General features: G+C 40.1%; 1 protein-coding gene and 1 long non-coding RNA gene across 3 annotated transcripts in view; one reads left to right on the top strand and one right to left on the bottom strand.

The window, feature by feature from the left end:
• The window catches only part of LOC133242785 (uncharacterized), a 35,952-nt gene extending 29,887 nt beyond the window's left edge, over positions 1–6,065 (top strand). For both annotated transcript variants that reach the window (XR_009734894.1, XR_009734893.1), the window contains one exon: positions 1,783–6,065. This is a non-coding gene — a long non-coding RNA (uncharacterized LOC133242785). The remainder of the gene's footprint in view (positions 1–1,782) is intronic.
• On the bottom strand, positions 4,053–20,260 carry PRKAB2 (protein kinase AMP-activated non-catalytic subunit beta 2). The gene is made up of 8 exons (XM_061408933.1): positions 20,093–20,260; positions 19,647–19,829; positions 15,633–15,799; positions 14,708–14,801; positions 14,372–14,492; positions 11,229–11,362; positions 10,500–10,568; positions 4,053–8,605 (listed from the first exon to the last, which is right to left on the bottom strand). Exons 2-8 carry the CDS (start codon positions 19,800–19,802, stop codon positions 8,528–8,530), a joined length of 819 nt encoding a protein of 272 aa, XP_061264917.1. The 5' UTR covers positions 19,803–19,829; positions 20,093–20,260; the 3' UTR covers positions 4,053–8,527.
• Positions 20,261–20,508: the final 248 nt, after the last annotated feature.

Here is a 20,508-nt window from a genome sequence, read left to right as displayed (position 1 = left end):
ACCAAACTGGAAATTCTCAAAGTATCCAACCTGGGAAATTCTTAAAGTATTCAGCCTAAATTAATTTCCTGTTCTTCAGGGATTAAAGTCCTTTATTGCTTGGTTTTTAATATCTAAAAGTCATTATTTAATATATTTTGTCTGAGTCTTTGGTTGTTTTCAATGGGAGGATAAATCTAGTCCCTATTATTCTATTTTGACCAGAAATAAAAGTCTGGTAATTTTTGATTGGGTGTCAAAGTTGTGACTATTTATGTGCTGGATATTTTTGTATTGATAGTTTTTTTTTTTTTTAAAGATGTATTTGTGTATCTCTGACTGGGTCTTCATTGCTGCACACAGGCTTTCTCTAGTTGCGATGAGAGGGGCTACTCTTTGTTGTGGCGCACAGGCTTCTGATTGCAGTGACTTCTCTTGTTGCAGAGCACAGGCTCTAGGTGTGTGGGCTTCAGTAGTTGTGGCACATGGGCTGAGTAGTTGTGGCTCAGAGGCTTAGTTGTTCCATGGCATGTGGAATCTTCCTGGACACCTGTGTCCCCTAAATTGGAAGGTAGATGCTTAACCTCCAGAACACCAGGGAAGCCCTCCTATAGGTATTCTTGAGTTTTGTTTTGGAATGCAATTATTTGGAAACCACTTGGCCTTTTAAGAATTTTTAGGATAGTTCTTTTGTATCCTATCCCACATTAGTCCAATACTTGACAAATGTCTTGGGACCATGTGCTTCAAACAAGTTCCTTTTCTCTAGCTGGTTTTATTACCACAGAACCAGGGGTTTTGGGAGATTTTGCTCTACTTTTTATGAGCTCTTATGGTAGCTCTTAAGCCTCCTATGCAGTCCAGACTTCAATAAGTGTCCTTTAGAGAAAAATAGCTGTGCATTGATGCCCTTCAAGTTTTCAACTCCTCCCTCCATCACCACATACCACTAATGGCTTTGTTGGTTTCACTTTACCCCCATCATATACCTTCTGCCTGGGCAAAGCTCAGTCTTCAGCCCATGCTCAGAATCAGCAAACAGCTACAGGGAGTAAGATGGCTAGTGATCTCAGTTTGCCTTGGACGGTTCTACGTTCCCTCTTGGATGTTAGTTCATTCGGTCCTGGTTGCAGCCACAGTTCCCTGTTAATCTAAAAACAAGATGCCCCTCTCAGAATCCATTCTGTGCTCGGACTGGCTGTTGATCAGGTAGATCCCTGGATTCCTTTACTCTCCCCAGATTTCCTAACTCTAGGTCACTCTCCCAGACTACCTCCAGGAGCCAGCTCTGCCAACTGGTGGAGAAAGAGAAACACCATCTTCATGTTTCCATTTGTGGATACAACAAAAGACCAAACCTTCAAAATATCCCCAGTCTGTTCCCTGACCCCCAAGAAATAGTTTCTGAGATCCTGTTGAATGCAACAGCCATTCCACTACCTAATCCCAACACCTAACATGTAATCATGACCCAGAACTTGTAATCAATGACAAATATCCCTGAAAACAAGAACTAAGTTAGGTCTGTAGTCAGAGTTTTGAGGATCAGTCAGCTGGGAATTAAGATTTTTACCCCCAAGATCCAGGTATACCGGTCTGCAGTAATCTTGGTGGCTCTTTCAGGTGTTCAGAATTGTCATCTGATGTTCTCATCACAAGCTAGCACTAGCAGGAGCGCTTTGGAAGTTGTAGTCAAGGGAAATTAATTTAGAGTAGCTGAGAATTTGGAGAAAACCCATTTTTGTTTTAAAATATCTTATTGCATGTGGACCTTCTGACAGAGAACCTTGCCCTCCTTCCTAGAAAGTCAATGAAGAGAATACTCTCAAGACAGGAGTCTTCTTCAGAGTACGACTGAGTGCCTGAAGAATTCTAACAGAGAAGTTCATCTCCAATGTAAGTGCCCTGGAGCCAGGGGATGGATTAGAGAAAGGGAGGTAGTACTCGAGATCTCCATATGTGCTGCTGAATGGTGACCAAATAGGGCCACAGAGAGACTCACAAGGTCTCCAAGCCACCTGTGTCATGGGTGATTGTTGATGTGGGAGAGGAGAGGAGTTTGGAAGGGATACAAGACTCCAGATCAACTGGGCCAGAAGGAAGTACTTTAGAAAACACGTCAATGAAAGTTTGAGCCTTGATAGAATTCTGGTGCCATTTTGTTGTTTCAGTGACCAAGGTACATGTTTAGGAGACTATTCTGCTAGAGGCTGAGTCCCCATTACACCCACCACTCTCTACCTCTAGTCTGCATGCAGTCTCCTGACTTATTGTTGAGGTTTGGGGGTAACTGTTTTGGTCCATTTCTACTATCGCGGTTCTTCATTACCTGTCCTTGTACATCTACACTTCTCCAACCCTCTCTGTTCTCACCCTCTAGTCACTCCCACCAAGTCATTCCCCTCTTTCCTTTGAGGAAATTTAACTCAGATGACTTCAGAGCAGCAAATACAGAGTAGCCTGATTGTGTTCTTTGAAGAAAAGTCCAGATGCTAGCTACATAAAAATGCCATGAAATAAAGGGATGGAAAATAATAAGGATATTATAATCATGGCCCTGGGCAAAGCCATCTGAGGGAAGTGATCGCTGTCAGAATGAAGTATATAACCTGCTTTCACATACAAGTACATATCTGACAGAGAAAGAATAAGTAGGGAAGTTCCAGGATAATGGTCCTCATTTCTGAATATATGTTAGAATCATCTGGAGAGCTTAAAAAATATAGATACTTGGACCCCATGGAAGAGATTTTCATTTAATTGGCGTTTAGGGGCTTCCCTCATGGCTCAGACAGTAAAGAATCTGCCTGCAATGTAGGGGACCTGGGTTTGATCCCTGGGCTGGGAAGATCCCCTGGAGAAGGGACTGGCTACCCACTCCAGTATTCTTGGCTGGAGAATTCCATGAATAGATGAACCTGGTGGTCTATGTCCATGGGGTCACAAAGAGTCGGACACGACTGAGCAACTAACATTTTCACTTTTTTCCAGTGCCTCAGTGGTAAAGAACCTGCCTGCCAATGCAGGAGACACAAGTTTGGTCCCTGAGTCGGGAAGATCCCCCTGGAGAAGGAAATGGCAACCCACTCCATTTTTCTTGCCTAGGAAATCCCATGAACAGAGGAGCCTAGTGGGCTGCAGTCCATGGGGCCACAAAAGGGTCAGACCCAACATAGCAACTAAACAACAAAGTAGTAGGCTCGGCATCAGTATTTTTATAGCATCTGAACAGGTAATATTAATGTGTGGCCAGGGGTGAAAACCATTAGGCTAATCCAGAACAGGATGATAGCTAAGTGTGCAGTTTACAGAAAGTGCTAAAACTCAAATCAGAGTTTGCATTCCTCTAGTTAATGTTGGCTGGAGAAGGCAATGGCAACCCACTCCAGTACTCTTGCCTGGAAAATCCCATGGACGGAGGAGCCTGGTAGGCTGCAGTCCATGGGGTTGCGAAGAGTCGGACACGACTGAGCAACTTCCCTTTCACTTTTCACTTTCATGCATTGGAGGAGGAAATGGCAACCCACTCCAGTGTTCTTGCCTGGAGAATCCCAGGGATGGCCGGGGCCTGGTGGGCTGCCGTCTATGGAGTCACACAGAGTCGGACACAACTGAAGCGACTTAGCAGCAGCAGCAGCAGTTAATGTTGGCAGATCAGATCAGTCGCTCAGTCGTGTCCGACTCTTTGCAACCCCATGAATCGCAGCACGCCAGGCCTCCCTGTCCATCACCAACTCCCGGAGTTCACTCAGACTCACGTCCATCGAGTCAGTGATGCCATCCAGCCATCTCATCCTCTGTCGTCCCCTTCTCCTCCCGCCCCCAATCCCTCCCAGCATCAGGGTCTTTTCCAATGAGTCAGCTCTTCACATGAGGTGGCCAAAGTACTGGAGTTTCAGCTTTAGCATCATTCCTTCCATCAAAAAGAAGAGGAATGATATCATGTGTCCCATATACCTATTACATTTCTATTTAAAAATATCCATGTGGCAATTTACATTCTTTAGGTCCTGAGGCTACCTGGACGGATACATCTTGATGGTATAATCAGTAACTGATGAAGAACTCAAATATTATTGCTGTATAATACTTTTATTCCACAGTTTTATGGGGAAAAAACTCACATTTCAGTATGTGTTACATCACAGAATTTTCAGACGCATGTCAGAATCCAGTGACAAATTACATTTGGAGAAAAGCTTTAAAATCCATTCTTATAAGCCACTCCTTTGTGAAATATTGAAAAGCAGCTTTGTCCCTCAGCACTAAAGATTACAAAAAGCACCATTTAAAGGAGGACTGACATATTTAATTCCCTTCAAATTATAGTCTTATTCCCCCTTTATAACAGAGCTGTATTCATTCAAAATGCTTTGGTGAAGTAACAACCAACATTCTAAAATTTACCAAAATTTAAGCAAGTTTCACATATGAGGCCAGTGTGGAGATTAGAACTAATCAACATTAGTGAGCTTTGGCTGCTCTAAAACCACAACCTGGGTAGGTGTTCTGTAGATGGGAACAGAAAAGAAGTTAGATGACCAGTACATAATACTTAGGGTAGGTACTCCTCAGTCATTTAACCTGACTACAAAATCCACAAGATATTCAGTATTTCACACCAATCATACTGCAAAAGCACTGTGCTACATAAAATTCAACTCCACTCACGTTAGAACTAATACAAAATTTAACTTTTAAATAATTTATTCAATTCAAAACACAACTGAGTAAAGCAAATCAAGACAAAGCCCAAATTTGAATCCTGGAGGGATTCCATTGCCAAGAACTGGATTTCTTAAGTAACAGACTCTTAGAGCCTTTTCCTCTGCTTTTCTTATAATTTTTAAAGATTTGGCCTTTTTATTCTGAAAGTTCCAGTTCATTGCAGAAATGACAGCCCTTCAACCTCCAATTGTGATTGGTGCTTAAGGAGAGACAAATGCTAAATCCAGAGTTTTAAAAGACCCTAACTCCTATCCCTCCCAGGTCCTCCATCCCATGGGTAACTAGAGTCATCAGTTCCTAGTAAAATACAGCAAGCACTCAGCTTTAACAATGAGTCAGAATAATGCAGGAACCAATGGTGTATCTGCTCTTAAGTCTATGCCCCAAATCACTAGAGCGTGAAGATTTAGAGGTCTCTGAGAACAGAACATATTGCAAACATACTCAAACAAAGACTATTGCATATAATTTTTAGTTGAGGTCAAAAATTTAAAAGCCCTATTTCCCCAATTAAAAGCAGGGGAGTCTATCGTTAATATGTCTCCTTCATTTATACCCAGATTAATATAAGCCCAGTCTAGAAGTAAAACTTCTTTCTTAACTTCATTTTAGCAGCATACATAGAGTACCAACACTTTTCAAAAAATTTTTTTATCTCAGATCCATTAGGTAAGAGAGACTAGAAATAATCAGAGTGAAGTGACTGGGCCTGGGTTTATAGGATCCTGTCAGAAACTTCTCTTGAATTCTTTTATAGGGTTTCTCTACCATATATAAGCATTTTTTTTTTTTTAAGCCAACACTCTTGAGGCCAGATACCCTTCAGGGGTTTTGCCTAGTGATTAAATCCCATTCAACTCTAATCTTAAAGCAAGCTAATAATCCTGACACAGATGCTCTTCCTTCCATGACACATCTTCCTTAACAGCAAGATGACTAATATTTGCTTTAGGTAACCTTTGACTTTAGACCCTTGTAAAGTTTGCCTGACACATGAAGTTAAAGCACAATATAGAACAAAGTGTAGAAAACAGAAACAAGAGACAAAGGGAAGATTTTTTTATATGACAAATTCTATACAATGGGATCTAAAGACACCAGGATGTGTCTGAATTAATTTTAAAAAGGGTATTTCTAGTTCTGGGTTACTTAAGCCTTAATTTTCCTAGTATCAGTCCTCGGCTCAGTTACTCTGCTTCCCACAACTCCTATACCATGATACAGTTCTTTAATAGTCAGCCGCCTCAAAGAGTTACATTCTTACTTATTGACTCTGTGAAACTCTTATAGGCAAAAGCTAATCAACCAACCAAACAAAAAAAAAAACAACCCAATTTTTTACTCTATTCATTTTCAAACTCTGTCAAATTCTTCTGCAGAAAATAAACTATACCTTTAACCAATATAAAAGAATGAGTGAGCTGTACTTTGGGGTACTTTCCTCCTTCCCTTTCAGCCTAGAACAGTTTCTTGGAGGCAGACTGAGGAGAGTATGATAGGAATTATCAAGGCCATGGGATGTTATCAGCAGCACAGAGAAGGGACAGGGCTGCATAAGTCATCATCCAATTCCTCTTATTTGTCCCTTTCCAAAACTGCTGGTAGGCTCCAATTTCATATCTGACTGAAAGATTGATTACCTCAGAATTTGGAAAACTGACACCTTCTGCACGTTTCCAGATTAGAAAGATTGGAAGGTCACCAACACCAAAGCCTGCTGTTGCTGAAGACAGACCCATTCATTTCATAGAAGCCTCTGGCCTGAGAAAAATGGGAGGAATCTTTTTTCCTACCCCACGCTAATGATATATCTGTGCAGAATAGAAATTTTAATACATGAACACAAGGATGATTACATGATAATACCGCTGACAAGACATATAAGTACAACAAAACCTTCCATGTAGCAAGCAAGACTTTAAATCCTAAGTGACTCACTTGTTTACTGGGTATTAGAAAAATACAAAATTTTAGTATAACTGGAGACAGTGTAGATTCTGACAGTTGGTTCTAACAGAATTTTAGAATGGTACACCATTCTAAATGTGACTAAAACTATAAAACATTCTCCACAAAAGCATTTTGCTGTAGATAGTGGCCTCGAATGGCTAGAGTAGTATTTACTCTCAGCAAATAACCACCAAAGCACTTAGCAATTTGCATTCTCAGCAAGACAGCAATCCCATACCATACTGCTCACACAGATGATCTAAGAGTTCTACATACCCAAAGACAACTATGTCATCAGCTTTACATGGGAAAGAGAGGAGGTAGCTAATTGACATGTGGGTGCCCTTTCAGTGGGACTGGGCTCATCTCAAGGAGCCTCTCAAGCATCAAATCTGGCCTCCTTCGGTACTGAATGTTTGGCTTGCATTTATTTGTAATGCAAGAGCCACAGAAACTTAGGGGAAAATATCTTATCTCTGAATGTCAAGAGTGGATTGAATAGAAACTTTTTACTCCACAAATGGAAATCACTGACCCCTCTTCATCATCAAACACTTTTTGGGAAAAGATACAGAAGAGCAAGATGACTGTTAGCATTTAGCACATGAAAGCAATATTTTTCATCGCTGAGACTACCAAGGGTAATGTCTTGCTTCTTGGCGTAATGAATCTTTAAGTTGAAGGAAACTTTTAGGTGCACAAGATGAGCCTGAACGGGCCTGTATCTAGAACAGTGTTTACTGTAATGATGTACACAGAGTCAGCCTCATTAATGTACGATTGTAGAGGGCTAAAGAAAATAGTGAGCTATTTATCGAAAGCTTAAGTTCTCCAAAAGCAGTCTCTTTAGAGCAATGAAAAGGCATTTTTTGGAGAAAAGAAAAATGTAGGCACATAAAAATCTTTCAAGGACAAAAGACATGAAGGTTTTTACTAGTTTTACTCTTACCTTCAAAGCTGTCTGTGAAAGAAAACATGGAAGCAGGGCCAAACCAGGTGGGAAAAAGTATGGGAATGTGCCAATACAGCCTTAACTGTGGCACCAAACCAAAACAAGAAAACAGACCTTCTGCATTCTGCCTTTCATATCATAGGAAGCCAGTTTCTTCAGTAGAAGTTAAGGTAAGTGGTAACAAAGTGTCATGGGCCTGTGCTGGCTTAAAAAGGAGACATTCTGGCAGCCCTAGTCTGTGAGGTGGGTCAGGTCTCACAAAGCCTTTGAAATGGGTCACTTACCTACTAAGTTCTGTGCTAGGAAGGGTCAGGTATAGGATTTGAAGGAGGCTAACAAAGCAAGAATGTGAAATGAAAGGGAAAAGGGTTCTTATGGGGCATCTGGTATCATTTAAAAAAGCACAGATTGTGCCACATTCTCTGGGAATACAGAGAACCCATGCAAGAAAAGCTGCTCCTGCAAGGAGGCAGCTGTAAGTAGGGCAGCAGTCTGGCACAAGTCCATTCCTTGGAGAGCCAAGGTAGTAGCAGTGATAGAATCTCCACCCAACAAGGATCCTGAGAGTTTGTTCTTCATTCACTTTAGGAAAAAAGATTCCTGTAATGGCTCTTCCTGAAGCTCTCCCAAACAGGTCTTGGTGAGTTCCCATAGGCAGGGAGAATACATCTAGCTAGGAGGCTTCCATTAACTTTCCCTTCATATGTATATATATATATATAGTGTTAAAATAAATTCCATAAACTCATAAAGCTCTCATCTGCAATCAAATGCAAAAGCAGAGCATCCTACTCAGGCACTGAAACACACATATTAGCCTCAAAGCAAATCAGCCTTCCAGTCCCAGCTAAGACTGGTCCAGTCCAGAAAGGCAAGGGAGATGCTTCTCCTGAATCCTGGGAGGCAGGAAGGGATCCCTCAGATGGGCTTGTACAGAAGAGTAGTGACATACTTCTTCTTGTAGCGATGGGTTGCACTAAGGACCATCACACTGTCCTGCAAGGGAAATAAACACATGCAGTTAATTCACTAGTTCAGGATGAAAACAGCTGTTCCCAGCCATTAATCCCTCATAGTTGCTCACTTTAAACAGAGTTACTTTGATATTATTTAAAAAAAGGTGGTTTGGGAGTCAAATCAATTTGTTTTGATCCTGACACCTACTGTTACACTCTGTGACCCTGAGTGTCGTTCAGTTGCTAAGCTGCGTCCGACTCCTATCTCCAAGTCTTTTCTCCTCATCATTACAAAGGTTAATACCCACCATTAAGATGGCTCTAATGATTACCTGAAAATATCTGACACAGAAACTGACAGAAAATAGGTGCTAAAGAAATATTAGTGTTCTACCTCACTTCCTTTTCCACCTCAAATTCAAATATTGGGCTTAAAACTATCACGGAAAAAAAAGAAATATTGTGACATCTGTTTCTAGAAGGAAGTCTTAAAAGCAATGAGAAGGATCACAGCAGTGATCCTTTTGAAAAACCATTTCCAAGCCCTAAAACAGGTCTAATTTCCATTGAGTATCTGGGGCTGGACTTAAAAAACATCCTCTCTGATCAAGAGGGGACTCAGGAATCATCTTCTATCCTTGAACAAAGTAGACCCTAAAATTCTCCTTGGAAAGACACTCCATCCAATGAAGCAATTCCAAACAGCTTAAACTATCTTGAGAGAACCAGGGATAGGTATCATCCACAATGAATACTTACCAGACTGACATTCTGTGACCATAGTATACAAATCACAGCCTAAACATGACAGCAGCAAGGCAGGTAAAAAATTTAACTCCAGAAAGAGTTTGGTAGAAATGAGGAGCAGGTGACAAAAAGACCTACTTGGAAAAACCAGCACCATAATCTCAAGGAAAGAACATGGAATGAGGATAGGACAGGACCTCAGTCCTCTGTCTGGTCCTTACTGGCAATATGACCTTCTCTTAGCCTTAGTTTTTTTATCTCTAAAACAGGAGTTAAAAATAATACTTATCTCACAAGCTTATTAGGAAAATTAAATTCAGTAGTATATAAGTACCTTGTAATCTGTTACAGACAGCTGTATCAGTGATTTCCCTAATCTGGCTACATATCTAAGAAACATAAGCAACTCAATAAAATTACTGAGGCCCATCCTAGATGCACTTATTCAGAATCCATGGGGATAGAGCTTCTGAATCTGTATTTTCACAAACTTCCCCCAAATAATTCTGCTGATGCTCAGCTTAGTTTGGTAACTATAGAACTATATAAAATATCCCAACAGCCAGACCACAAAGACATTACAGGACTGAACAGATATTTTCAATCCAGAATCTAAAGCAGCAGAGAAATTAAGAAGCATTCTAAGAAACCAAGAAGCATTCTAAAAGCGGGGGAGCGGCGGGGTGGGGGTGGGGTTGGCGGTGCACAGGGCAAGTCTGGTCACATTTCTCCTTTGAGTAGTGTATAGGAAAGATGCAAGCACTGGCGTATATACGACTCAGGCACCTTAAAGCAGTTCATGTCCACCTTTAAACACTGGAGGCCTTAATATCAGATTTAAGCATTCTTTGAACTGGAAAGTAAACTTGTTTTTTCTGCAAATGAAATCCTAGTACTTACTATGAACTCACACTTAATTAAGTAGGTGGTGCAAAGGTTATAGCTACCCAAAAAGAAACCAAGAAACAAAAAAGTCCATTTAATCACAGGGCAATTCAGCTAGCCAGAACTCAGATATCAAGACTAAGATTTAGAATAAACAACTCACCCTTTGGTTAAAAAAAAGAAAGTTCTTCTCCTATAACTGGACCATTACTGCCAGCTTCAGCAAACCACTAGAGAACATGTGTTCAACTCTTGCCCTCCTGTTTTTGGGAGCTATGTGAAGAAGCAGGCCCACCATTTACCTTAATGGACAATGCATAGAGATGGTTCAGCATAACATGATTGGGCTCGGGGAGCAAGGCTGGGTCACACTGTTTAAAAAAAAAAAAAGACTACATGGGGTTAAATGTACAATCTTAAACCAAACAGTTTATTCTTCCTCAAAGATCTTTGGAACTGTTGAGAAACTCAAAACTAGAAGGTATTATTTTTTTTTAAATAATTCACTTATTCTAGTATACATCAATAATACATTCTCATCACAGAAAATCACAAAAATTCTGAGTCCAGGGCAGAAACTCTAAGCTTCAGAATCTATTCATCCTCTTTTTAATAGACCTTACCCACAACACATATGGAAGGTTTGTGTTAAGAGGCAAAAATAATCTTAGTGGGAATCAAGTGAATTGACTAGAAATATAAATTATATGAAAAATACGCTTCTTTTGGATATCGCCAAATGATAAATACTTCTTATTTTATGTTGGAATAAAAGTCTTAGAAACTGTTTCTAGCAATCCACAGCTCTGAGCTGATACATTAGGACCAGAAGAAAACTATGAATTTTGATATCAGTACTTGGAAAAGTCACAACACAGCCCTGGAAAAAGGAACCTGTAATGCTACTGATACATACATGATTCATATTCAACAGACCTTTGTAATAATCCCAACCTCTAAGATTACTACATTTTGGCTCAAATGATCCTAGTAACCCTCAGATGCCCCAGCAATATTTTTAGAATACTCACAGATATGTTAGTGTCCTTGTTAAGAATAACTTGGAGAAGGTGAGGAGGCAGGATGGGTGGAGATTTAAATCTCTCCTCTGATCGAAACACATACATTTCTTGACCATAAGGCCCTGGGGGTGAGCTGGAAAGGTCTGGAAGATATTTATTCAAATATAAAGGAAAGTTGGACAGCTAGTACAGATGCATGAAAAAACTGTCAATACGTGGCAGGTAATATTAAATATGGTAGAAGTCAAGAATCATTAACTTGTGACTTGTTGGGTCTATAACTATAAGGCAAAGAAAAAGTCTGGGTCATCCTGAACATAAACCATGAGGTTCTTCATGGCAACATGATGTGGAGGACAGGGGAAGAGATAAGGATGTAGGTTCAGGGGAGAGCTACTCCATTTATCAACTGTATGACTTGGGACAAATCTCTCTACTATAGTCAGTTTCTTCATTCATAAAATGAAAACAACAATTTCTGCCCTATTTCACAGTGTTTTGATAGGAATCAAATGAGACAACAGATGTGACAATGCCTTTAAAACTATTAAACAACATGAAAATATTAGATTTTTCTTTTTCCCACCCAAGCAACAATAAAGGTTATAAACTCTAGGACTATTGATACTACAATGACTGTAACAACGAGGAAAAACGGCTAACAATGTAGTAGTCATTAGGGAAATACAAGTTAAAACCATAAGATACCACATCACACTCATTAATTTGGCTATAATAAAAAAAGACAGACAATAATAATTATTGGCGATGATGTGGAGAAACGAGAACCTTTGTACTATTCCCATTGCTGGCTGGAATGCAAAATGGTGCAGCCACTCTGGAAAACAGTCCAGCAGTTCCTCCAGAAGTTAAGCACAAAGTTACCGTAGGACCCGCAATTATACTCCTGGGCACATACATACCCAAGAGAAATGAAAACAGATGTCCACAAAAGAACTTGAACATAAATGTTTATAACATCATCATTTGTAACATACAAAAAGTGGAAACAGTCCAAGTGTCATCAGCTAAATGAATGGATCAACAAAATGGTATACCCATACAATGGAATTTAATTCAGTTGTAAGGAATGAAGTACTTAACATATTAAAACATGGATGAGCCCTCAAAACATTATGCCAAGTTAAAGAAGCCACACGAAAAAGACCACAAAGTTTATAATCCCATTTATATGAAATGTCCAAAACAGGAAAATCCATAGAGACACAAAATAATTTAGGGATGCCAGAGGTGGAGAGAAGCAAGGAATGGGAAGTAACTGCTAATGGGAATGGAGTTTCTTTTGGGGGTGATTAAAATGGTCTGGAATTAGATAGTGATAATGGTCGCACAACTCAGTGAATACACTAAAAATTATCTAATTATACTCCTTAAAAGAGTGAATTTTATGGCATGTGAAATTAAATCTTTAAAAAATGGGAAAAGTATATACAGATAAGAACAGAAACACAAAAATGAGGAGAACTATAAGTTTTTGCTTAATATTTTTTACAGTTCCTAGTAAGAAGGATTTTTAAACCAATTCAACATAAGGACTCAGAATTCAATTATATGTGGGGCAAAAGAGTAGCAAAAATACTGTTATATTAAACAATATCTTAAAAACATATAGAACTTGACACTTTTCAAAGTACTCTGTTATTTTGTCATGTGAACTACAAAATTACTCTTGGCAAGTACACAGAACAGTATTTTTTCCCTTTTCATTAAAAAAAAAAAAAAAGGTAAAGTTATTTAGCTAAAGTCACATACATAGCAAGATGGTCACTGAGTGCAGATTAAAACTCAAGATTCCTAATAAAATGTATTCTAAACCTTACCTCAGAGGATCAGGAAATTGGGTGAAAGAAGGAAAGGAAGAATATCAAAAGTATGCTAGTCTTCTCTCTATATAATTATGATTATATGTCTATTATTCACTGGTTGCTTTGTTAGAATCATATAATGCAAAAATTTAGCCATAGTGGCCTTGACATTTAATTTGGTATTTTTTAATCTCTCTTTAATCTCTATCCCACCAGTTAAGAACAATGTCCAGCCTTACTTTCTGACCTTACATAATGAAAACAATATCTGTAATTTTTCTAAGCAGACAATATTATACTATTGATTATTCTCTTAGAAATTATTCTGCATAAGCTACCCTTGTGTCCTGAGATTCTAATATGTCTCACTTAGGCACTGTGTCTCCTCAGCTGAGAATCACTGAGAGCTTAAACCTTTGATTTTACTGATAAGAAACTTTGAAAACTAAAAATGCTGAAGGACTTACGCATAATGGGAAAGCTAGTTAGTAGCAGAGGCAGGTTTTGAACTCAAAAGGGAGAAGTCTGTTTACTGGGAACACAGTTCTTTAGACACTCACAGTCTTTACTGTAAAGTAACAAAACTGGTAACTGTGAATGTGGACGGCAAATCACTTTTCTGGTGTTATAGCCAATGTAAGTAGAGATGAAGGCCTTGGAAAAAGTACTGGGAGAAACAAAAGGATATAGGTCTATTCCTCTATTGAGGATTTTTTAACCCAAAACTTAAAAATTTCAGTTAACATACACACAAAAGAAATTTGAGGTTTTTATGACTCTTTTTTCCCCAAAGACTGCCATATGTGTAGGGCCTATTAAATATACAACTGCCAACTAAGCTATCAATCTGGCAGGATTAAGTTGAGGCAGCTGAACAAGACAAAGGAGACATAAGTAGCTCCTGCTAGTTGATACTATCAAAGGTCAATGAAAAAACTGAAAAATTATTAGAAATAGCTTTTTAAACCATAGATCACAGCACATTCGTTGTTTATAAAAAGAAGAATAAAGCAGAAAATAAAGTGCTTTACATGTAATAAAGGCAAACATTATACTGCAAGACATGTTACTGGTTTGTGTGATGTGTGTTGGGTTACAATGTAAATTTAATGTAGATCAAATATATTTACTTTCACTTACTGTGAAATCAAATACATTACACAGATTTCATTCTCAGAGAATATGACCTAAATGTTTATAGGAGAAACATACATACAATTAGGAAGATACCTAAATCGAAAATGAAAAAAACAAAAACCACTCTTGGGAAGAAACATGCATTATAAGAAAGGAAAGATCAAGAAAGAGCAAATACTACAAAATTACCTCGACAAGATGTCTCTGAGCTTTCCATTGAATCTAGCTTTAAAGCATCAAACACCTCAAAATCAGATTTCTTGACATGGATCAAATTGTTAATTGTGCCAAGCTGACTGGTAACCACAGGCTGAAACAGTGAATGGAAAAAAAAAAAATTCATGAATCCCCATTTCAAATACATCTCATCCATTCAACTCTCCTCTTTTTAGAAGGGATTATACTTGGCACCACCATCTTTTATCAACAGGGAAATCCAAAAGCAATGATATTTGACACCCAGTGGAATAATAGCTAAAAGGAGACTATTAAGCCAGTGGTTACCCTCAGAGGTCAAGGTCTTACCTCTGATGGATCATGAACCCACTGTCCATCCACAAAAAACTTGTACTGGTGCTCTCCCTCAGGGAGGTCCAGGATGGCAACAAAGTCATTATGGCTACAGAAGAAAACAGAAAGTTAAACAGGCTAAATTCTTATTAGAAGACAGAAGATAAATGTAAAAGCCATGAGGCAATCACAGTATCATACCAGTGATCTCCCATATTCCTAAGTGATTGCACCCCCTGGAGTAAAAATTAATAATTTATAAACCCATTCTCCTTTTCTATATCCCCTTGAGCACGTATTTGCTATCCCTCCTAATAACTTTAATTTTTAACTAATATCTGGAAAAGAACAATAAAGATATTAATCCCCCAGAATGTTTCACCTTAGTACAACTATTTTGCTTCAGCAGAACAGATCCCTCAGGAGTGTAAAAAAGATAGTGAGTAGGTTCAGGATAAGAAGTGCCTCAAGGTACTCTTTCCACATTTTGGTGAGCATTTTCTAGAAAATTACCTACATACAAAGGGCCATAGTCAGTTACATAACTCATTGTTGCTCTGCAAGCAACAAATAACATTACTACCTAGAACTTTACAACGTGTTTTGTTTTAGTGCAGAAGTCAGGGCAGCTGGACTCAGGCAGTTACGGGAGACTTCCCACAAGCATAGAAAGGACTTCTATTAACACAATGCTAAAGAACATACCTACAAAACTGTTGTAAGTCCCTCTAAGGCAATGACATTGTAAGTGGTAAAACATCTCTGACTCACTATAAGGTTAAAAAAAAAGTCACAGATATAGTTACTGGTCACAAAAAATGTTCTAGAGAAAGTCCCTAGCAGGTGGAGAGGAGTAGTCCAGCCAAGTCTCTCTCCTGAGAAAGGAAATTGGGTCTCTACTCCTGGACCCAGCAGACTCAACCAAGACACTTGTCTTCACCTCTTAATCAGTGGAATCTTGGTGCTCCAATTGTTGAAGGACCCAGAGATGAAGACCTCCTTGCCTCCTTCAGACCAGCGGATAACAGTGGGCCGGGCCTGCTGTGTGGGCTTTACGGAGTCCTCCAAATCCTGCTGCCATGATACAAACTCTTTGTCCCCAGGGAGCTGTAAGAAGGATTAGGTCATCCCTAAATTGTGACCCTGGAATTCTGAAAAGGTCACTCTCCTCCTTAGGGCAGAGAGGGGTGCTACATTTCTGATAAGGATTAATAAGTCTTGAAATTAGCAACTACATCAAACTTTGAACAAAACTATAGAAAAGAAACTCATCTAGGACCCAAATGGTCAAATGGCTTATGCTCAAAGTCTGCCCAAATCATAGCTTAATTTCTGAGTCTGCATGAATCACTCATCCTTTCAGAGCCTTAGGATTTCCCTTAAAATACAAACAAACAAAAAATCTTACTTCCTGTTACCAGATTAACTCATAGGCAGACAATCATGATATGCTTATCTCTTAAGAGAAAAAATATGATAATAAAGCACGGTTCTACAAAAAATAATTAAGTTAGTCATCTATTTTTTTTCTTTTGCTGTGCCATGCAGCATGCAGGATCTTGGTTCCCCAACCAAGGATTCAAACCCTCACCCCTGCAGCAGAAGCACAGAGTTTTAATCACTGGACCACCAAGGAAGTCCTAAGCCATGTATTTTTCATATGTAAATATAAGCATCTCAATTATCAATTATCAGTTGTAATAGAAATTAGAGATACTAAAATTCTTAAATAATTCATAATTTCCTCTTTAGTTAACAGGTTATAAAAGGACATTAAATATATAAAAATCAGATCACTGGTTTCCTAAATTTTGAGAAATAGTTATGAAATCTTACTTATTCATCTATGCCAGGCTTATACTAGTAATTTTCAGGAGTAGGGATGAAAATTGTGGAGCTACAAGAAGCATCAGATCAAAAACACAGTTTCCTTTAAAAAAGTGGTTCCAATATCAAATGAGGTATGTAGCGTTGCAGAAAAAAACTGACTCCTTAAGTCAAGTTTCTTTTCATTACTATCTTTTAGAACAGAAACTGGCAAACTATGGCCAGTGAGCCAGATGCTTTTACAAATAACGTTTTACTGGAAAATAGCCACACTCATTCACTTACTCATTTTCTATAGCTGCTTTCATGCTGCAATGGCAGAACTGAATATCAGTGACAGAGACTGTATGGTCTGCCACAAAGTCTAAAATATTTACTATATGGCCCTTTACAGAAAAAGTTTGTTGATCCACACTTTAGAGTGGCTTAAATGACTTTGGTAATAAGTCTTTATGGTAACAAGCCAAAATATTATTAATACCAAATAAAATAATGTGGGATTAAAAAAAAGACTAGTTTATTCACTTGCGCTTTACTTTCAAAATGGCTGAGGCAGTCTACCTTCCATACTGTCTCTGAATATTCCTCAAAACTACAGTATGAGACGTTAGTGGCAACATAATCCTTAGTAAACAAAGAGAACTGAAGGAACTTTCACATTATATAAGAAAATGACTTAAGAGAAAAACTTGATCTCCATTTTCTCAAAGCAATGAACTCATTTGACAGTCTGGATTAGAATTACAGAAATTTTTACATTCCTAACAATTACATATGCCTCAGATTCTGATTCAGATATAGGACCTGGGAATCTATTTTTAAGCTTCCCAGACAATAATACTAAAATTTAATGTTGAAAATAAATAAAGAAATCTCATCATTAGAGATACATCCTAAAATACTTATAGATAAAGTAATATTTGATATGATGGGCTGGGATTTGCTTAAAAATAATTGGTGGGGGTAGAGTGGATTGGGGTATAGACAATATGAATTCATTCATGATTTGATCATTGTTTAAACTGGATGACAGTTATATAGGATTCATTACACTGCTCTCCTGACTTTGAAACATGGAAAATGTTTCAGATTTTCCATGAAATGTTTAAATAAATCCCAGGTAAGTCTAATGTGCAAATAGGACTGAAAACCATTGAACTAGTTCACTGAAGAACGGTGGCATTTGAAGCAATATAGGCCCTTCTGCCACTGTTTCTATCATTTACTTGTATGCTTTATTATTTTAGAATTTGAAAGCTATAAACTATTAATATGCCTAGCTTTGGAAGAAAGCCCTTCCACATATGATATGATATTTCTGTGGTAGGCATCAGTGCAGCTGACAAGCAGGAAGATTGTTTACTCCAAGTTAAATAGTCAGCAAAATCATCAGGAAAAGAGGCAAAACAACTAGAATTACAATTGAAAACTGTTTAAGTGAAACACTGAGGAAAGAAACAGAATAGACTGAGCAACTGTAAAATCTTAGATTTGGAAATGACCTTGGGAATTATTTGAACCAATCTTATTTCACAAATGGCAAGACTGAGGTAAGGGAAAAAATGATCCAAAATAGGCTCCATTTCAGACAGAGCAACCTGGCTTTTATTCAGGACACCGATTACTGCAGTCACAGTTTGAAAAGTACACAGTACTTAAATCCTGAGTCATCAGTGTAGGAAATGGATAAAAATACAATCACCTTGAGAAAGCTTTGAAGAAGTAAATTCAGATGGCTGGGGAGACAGCCCAAGTGTTGAGGAAGAAGTCCTGAAGTGGAAGAAGCAAGAAAGGAACAGAGAAGAAACCCCAAGAAATCACCTTCACTTCTCTTTGTGATTATGTTTTCAATTGGGATCCAAGAAAATAAACAGAATCCACATTTCATGTATTACCAACCCAGCAAAATTACTCTCTATTTACCCTGATGGCTCAGACGGTAAAGCATCTGCCTGCAATTCAGGAGACCCAGGTTCAATCCCTCAATAGGGAAGATCCCCTGGAAAGGGAATGGCAACCCACTTCAGTATTCTTGCCTGGAGAATCCCATGGACATGGGGTTGCAAAGAGTCGGAGACGACTGAATGACTAACACACACACACATTTACAAGAGTAAATAAAATAAAACCTCAGATGTGTGGCAAGGGATGAGTGATAACATCAAACACACCCCAGTCTCCTCAATCCCTCCATTTTTCTACTTCATCCCAGTCAGACTACCAGGTGGAATTACTGTATTTAATGCAGACAGTTCTAAAAGTGATTCGAAACATTCGGATGTAATTTTATTGCTGTCAGCTCCATCTATCCTTTCTGTAGAGTGAACACAAGTTGCCACTTTCCTGAAAGTCCTAGACTGACAGCCAGGTCTTCAGGGAAACTGCGGGTTGTCCCTTTTCAGCTTGGTAATATCAAGTACTACCGGGAAGTGAAGAAATCCTAAACTTATTTGCTCTCCCACTTAAGAAGTAGCTGGATATGAAAAAAAGCACCTCAGCTACAACTATGAAGTTTGAGATGAAAACTAAGCAGTCAACCAAATAATGTCCTTTACTGATCCCCAAGACTAGGAAAAAGTATTCATATAAGCAAGGGGTTGTTGCTCACAGTCATGCCAAAGGGAAAGAGGATCTGAAGTGCTGATCTCTTAGAAGGGCAAAAATGAGACTAATACAAAGAAGTAGAAGTGTTCAGGGAAAAGTAAGTCACTTATCTACCTTAGGGCAAATGTGAGAAACTGCCGCCTATGGTCAGCAACTCAGGTAACCTACAGTCTGAAGTTTTTCACAACCTACAAATTCATCAATACTCTAGAAGAGGCACCCTTGCCGGTCAGGAGAATCAAGGGTGGAGGTTGGGGGCGGGGGGGGGGGGGGGCGGTTGGCCTCATCCTAAAAATGTGGCAAACAGAGGAGTCCAGTAACAAGAACTCCGCCTCTATCCTATTTTGAGGCAGCACCGCAAAAAGAATTACCACTCAGTATCTCCGTCCCCAGAAAAAAACCTTTAATTCTAAAAGCCTTAATTCGGGTCAGCGTGGTAAGAAAAAAACAAAAGAGGAAGGAGGAGGCCTGACACCCAGCCTGCTGCAGGACCACCACCAACTGGGGGCGTGGGGACGCTCACCTTGGAGTCCGGCAGGCTGAAGACGCTGGGGTCGTCGGTGCTCCCCACCATGATCTTATGTTCCTTACCCGGAGCATGGCCGCCGGCGCCCTCGGCGCGCGCAGCCTTGGCGCCGTGGCGCTCCCCGGCCACTCGATCGCTGGTGGTGTTTCCCATGGCTGTGCAGCTCGAGTCGGGGGCCACCTGCCGTAAGGAACAGCATGGGGCAAGGGACACCCCGGCAGTCTTGTCAGGGGAGCCCCCGGCCCCGCCCCTGCGTCTGGGGACCCGGGCTAGGGAATCCCCGCCCCAGGGAAGCCGTGCCTGGGGGACCTCTTCCTCTCTGGCCTCCAAGAACACCCGGAACCCCCAAACCCTCCAGAGGCCGGCTGCTCAAGAAACCCCCTTTCGGGAACTCCCCCGCATCCCCCGCGCTCACGGTCCAGGGGCACCCCCAACCCAATCACCTCCCGCGATGCTCTCCCTCCTCCCGGGACCAATGGTGCGATGGCTGTTCTGCGGATAAAGCCACCAATAAAGTTATCGAAATTGAAACCTCGCCCGGGGCTAGCGAGCCTGGTTTCCTCCTAAAATGGCTACAAGATCAGTGGCGTGGGGCCCGCCCCGCGCGCGTTCCCTGCGGCCGTGCCGCTACGGCGCCCGGGGCCAGCCGGCCTCTCTAGCCGCCGCCGGCTCGGTGGTGGGCCGCCACGCGCTGCCTCCAGCGCCAGGCGGGGGCGCCCGTGCCACAGTCAGCGAAGTGCGGGGCCAGGACCGCTTCCCTGGCAAGCCAGCGCCCGAATCTTAGGTTTAGTTCAGTTCAGTTCAGTCGCTCGGTCGTGTCCGACTCTTTGCGACCCCATGGACTTCAGCACGCCAGGCC

This window comes from Bos javanicus, chromosome 3 (genome assembly GCF_032452875.1).
Source record: "Bos javanicus breed banteng chromosome 3, ARS-OSU_banteng_1.0, whole genome shotgun sequence".
NCBI classification, from domain to species: domain Eukaryota; kingdom Metazoa; phylum Chordata; class Mammalia; order Artiodactyla; family Bovidae; genus Bos; species Bos javanicus.
Note: the sequence above shows the minus strand (reverse complement) of the source record. Positions and strands in the feature narration are given on the sequence as shown.

Bases quoted from the DNA above. Each gene is read 5' to 3' on its own strand.
- PRKAB2 (XM_061408933.1), bottom strand. From the start codon at position 19,802: ATGGGAAACACCACCAGCGATCGAGTGGCCGGGGAGCGCCACGGCGCC. The intron at 15,800-19,646 runs GTGAGCGTCCCC...TCCTTCTTACAG, and splicing joins TCAGCCTGCCGGACTCCAAG to CTCCCTGGGGACAAAGAGTT. The intron at 14,493-14,707 runs GTAAGACCTTGA...TCACTGTTTCAG, and splicing joins GGGTTCATGATCCATCAGAG to CCTGTGGTTACCAGTCAGCT.